General features: G+C 34.4%; 1 protein-coding gene across 1 annotated transcript in view; it reads right to left on the reverse strand.

Moving 5' to 3' along the window:
* LOC107718604 (Na(+)/H(+) exchange regulatory cofactor NHE-RF2-like) overlaps nucleotides 1–3,773 on the reverse strand; it is a 36,802-nt gene that overhangs the window by 6,303 nt on the left and 26,726 nt on the right. Inside the window, exon 3 of the mRNA XM_016525766.1 lies at nucleotides 2,081–2,281. Coding sequence (XP_016381252.1) covers nucleotides 2,081–2,281 — 201 coding nt within the window. The remainder of the gene's footprint in view (nucleotides 1–2,080; nucleotides 2,282–3,773) is intronic.

Here is a 3,773-nt window from a genome sequence, read left to right on the forward strand (position 1 = left end):
ACACATACATAATTTACATTTAAATTATTGACAAATGCACTGTATAACTGTATAACAATTTTTATAATTGATTTCACAAAGTATTTAAATGGTAATGTACTTCATCCTGGTTGAAAAAAAAGCCTAGTATTACCATTTTTATTATTTTTGTTTGTAATAAACATTTAAAGAGAGTAGAGTTACAGTGATGAACTATAAAAACATTTAATCAGTAGATTATTCTGAGGTGAATCTTTACTTCTGCGTCAGTGACTTTAATCATATGTAAAAGCTTTATTTATTCCCTGATAAACCTGTTCATTCAGTTTGTCTTATAGTGCCCACTGTTGGTTGCTTAGCAACATGTTTTGTGGTTGAATTAGGTTCCCAACAAGCCGAACAGAGGAGAGACGGTGAGAAAGACTTTTTACCGAAATTACAACCAAATCAATCAAAACAAAAACAAGGGCACGAGAGCCACCCGCGCTCCCCTTCTGCTGAAGGTGATTTAATCTGAGTGTTTGTCCCGAGGACAGATGGAGCGTGTGCTGTATTCAGCCGAACACCATCAAATATTAACGTGTGTTGCTGTGGCCGCAGCGGCAGCCGGGTGGGTTTCAGGTATCAGTGTCCTGAGCTGTGTTTCTGAAAACTGAAGGGGGCAGGACTCTCACTCTTATACTGAGGGTGGAAACAACTGAGAGATGGAGAGAAATGGGGGAGAAAGTTAGTCTGAACTGGTCAATCGCACAAAACTGGTCAAGAACATGCTGTCCGAGCCATGTTTCACCTCATAAACAACTGAAAGAAATAAGAAATTAGATTTTGCTTAAAGAAAATAAAGTCTTTTTTCAGGACCATTAAGATTGCATTGTGACGATGTTTGCATGAAAATTGGGCACATTTTGATGTCAAAGTCTTGCTTAATTTTTTTCGTAATTGCCATTATTGACGATTGTTATTAGATGCTCATTACGGCAATACAGTATTCAAATCAAAAGGGTAAACAACACTTATTAAAATAAATACATATTTAAAACAAACAAACAAAAAAACTTCTGCCTTTAAATTACTCTGATTTTAATAGAAAGTCTTACATAATGGAACTAGAAAACATGTAAAAAAAATAAAATAAAATAAAAAAATGCTGATATAAATATATTAATATTAAATAATAGGAATATAGAAATTACTAAATAAATTATAAATAAATTAGGCTGATTTTAATTTAAAAAAGTCTTACATAACAGAATTTATATTTTTAATTATATATAATTATATACTGTATATATATTTTTTCCTATATATACAGTTTATAAATGCTGATTTTAATTTTTAATTACATTTTTTAATTTTTAACATTTATTTAGTTACAATATAAATGCAGAGTAATAAATTATGATGATTTTAATAAATCTTTGTATATATTTTTCACATTAATGTGCTCATGTCATGTAAATATTGTCACAATATATATATAAAAAAACTTTATCTTGAAGCATTTTTTCCCTTTTTTGTGATTTTGTTGAAACTCGTAGTACATCAGGGTTTCATAAACATTCACCCATTATTTTTATTGCAATGACTACTGAAATGTCTGTAAAACAGTGCTGAGCGTACTTTTTCTTCTTTCCACCAGCATATATAGTTTTTCCCGAAGTACAAACTTGCACATTTTATAATGGTTCGTCATGTGCACATTGCATTGATTAGATTTGGGTTAATGTGTTAAATCCGCACTCAATCCAACTAAGCCACACAAGTTCATGAGTTAATGGAGGTTATGAGAACATTGCATTTATTTCTGATAATGAAGGATGTATTCAGCTCTGCTGATCGCAAATGTAAGCTTCAACAGTATGTTATTTTGCTCGACTCAGTCTCTCAAGCACAGAAATATTTAGCGCGAGTCATCATACAGTATCACACGCCGCCCACATGCATCTGAATGTGATGGATGGTCTGTGTGTGAGTGTGAATGCACAAGTGAATTTAGAAAGTGTGGGTGTATATCTGTATACTGATGCACATGCGTGTGATAGCATGATAGAAATATGATCGAGAACTGTTCTAAAGAAAGAGAGAATGATTCCTGCCTCACCTCTATGAGTCTGTCCTGTGGTTTGAGTCCAGCACGGTCAGCGGGTGAGCCGGGGTCCAGAGCCCGTATGTACTGACCCGGTCTGGACCTCTCGCTGTGGAGATTAAAGCCGTAACCCATCTCGGACCGCACCAGGAGACACAGCCTCGGCAGAAGCTCAGATGGATCCCGTGTCGAGGACTCCGACGAGGGCTGAGCCTCCTGTGACAGGAGAAGTCAAGACACTCAGATACAAATAAACCTAAAGCTAAATCTTAGGTTGAAAAAACAAAAACTTTGTCTTTTATAGTAGTTCAGTTTTACAGAAGTTTTAAATAGTTGCAAATCTTGATAGTAGATGTTAAACAGTTTCAGCCAATGTCTTTCCATCCATAATTTCCAAGACAGAGAGAGAGAGAGAGAGAGGTTACTATAGATTTCTTGAAGGTTTATCTGCCAATCAGGTAAAAAAAATACACTTAATTTAAAGGGGAAACAAGTTTTCATACCCCAATGACAGATATTTGTTCTTGTTTTAAGCATAAACTCAATTTTGTTCCATTTCTCAGAAAAACAAGACTTTTTTAAATTTTTATTTTATTTTGCATCTCTAAGGAAGATATTCATTTTTTGCAATGTATGCAATAATATTGCTGTGACTTTATGAATTTAAGACTTTGTACCCTTTGATTTAAGACCTTTAATGTATATATATATACAGTATATATATATATATTTTACCTAAATTCATTACTTCAGAGTTATGTGCCCTCTAGAAGCTTGCGTTGTAAATGACTAAATAAATAAATAAATAAAATATATAGTGATACATTGACCAATTGACCATTATTTGATTGGATGATTAACAGATGTGTTAATTGCACCTAGAATCATTTTGAATAATGAATCAAAGTTACTGAACGAATTTTGGGGATTTGGAAAAATAAGTGTTCATTAAAAAAATTAAAAAAAAACTATTTTGTGTACATTTCATTTATTACAAATGATTGTGGTGTTAATTTTGAGTAAGGATCATCTGCTAAATGAATAATTGTAAATGTAACTAAATGTTGTTTGCATATAATTGCTGTTATATCAGCCATCAACCATCCTGGTAATCAGTCCACTGCTTAAAGGGGTCCTATTATGCTCTTTTACAAAGTCTTGCTTTTGTTTTGGAGGTGTACTAGAACAGGCTCTCATACTAGGTTGTTCGAAAAACATTATTTTTCACATATTTTACATTATTACAACACTTCTCTCCCCAGTCTGGCATGAACGGCTCGAATAGTTCCTGTATCAAATGAAGGCCCGCCTTCTGAAATACGAAATGTGCTGTGATTGGTTAGCTGGGCCAGTGTGTGTTGTGATTGGCAGCACTCGGCGCCTGGTCGGGAAATATCATGCCCCTTACCATAGCTGCCTGCGAGCTTCAGTGTAAATATTGCGTCAAAATCAAGTCAATTTGAGCGATTTAAACCCGGATGATTGTAACCACTCTAAGTTCTTCTGGCTTGGGAAAGCTAGTGTGTCTCTGACATAGTGACATAGCGTTGCCTTCTCTAGTGCAGCTCAACCAGGTCTCGTCCCATTGGTCGATCTTTGTGATATCACAAATCCCGGAAAATATGCGTTGTAGTCCAAACGAGTCGTTCGTTGTAGTTTTTGAAAAGATTTCTGTTAAATAAAATATCTCCTTTTGAAGTGAACTTTG

Source organism: Sinocyclocheilus rhinocerous, unplaced genomic scaffold (assembly GCF_001515625.1).
Source record: "Sinocyclocheilus rhinocerous isolate Xijiao unplaced genomic scaffold, SAMN03320098_v1.1 scaffold182, whole genome shotgun sequence".
NCBI lineage: Eukaryota > Metazoa > Chordata > Actinopteri > Cypriniformes > Cyprinidae > Sinocyclocheilus > Sinocyclocheilus rhinocerous.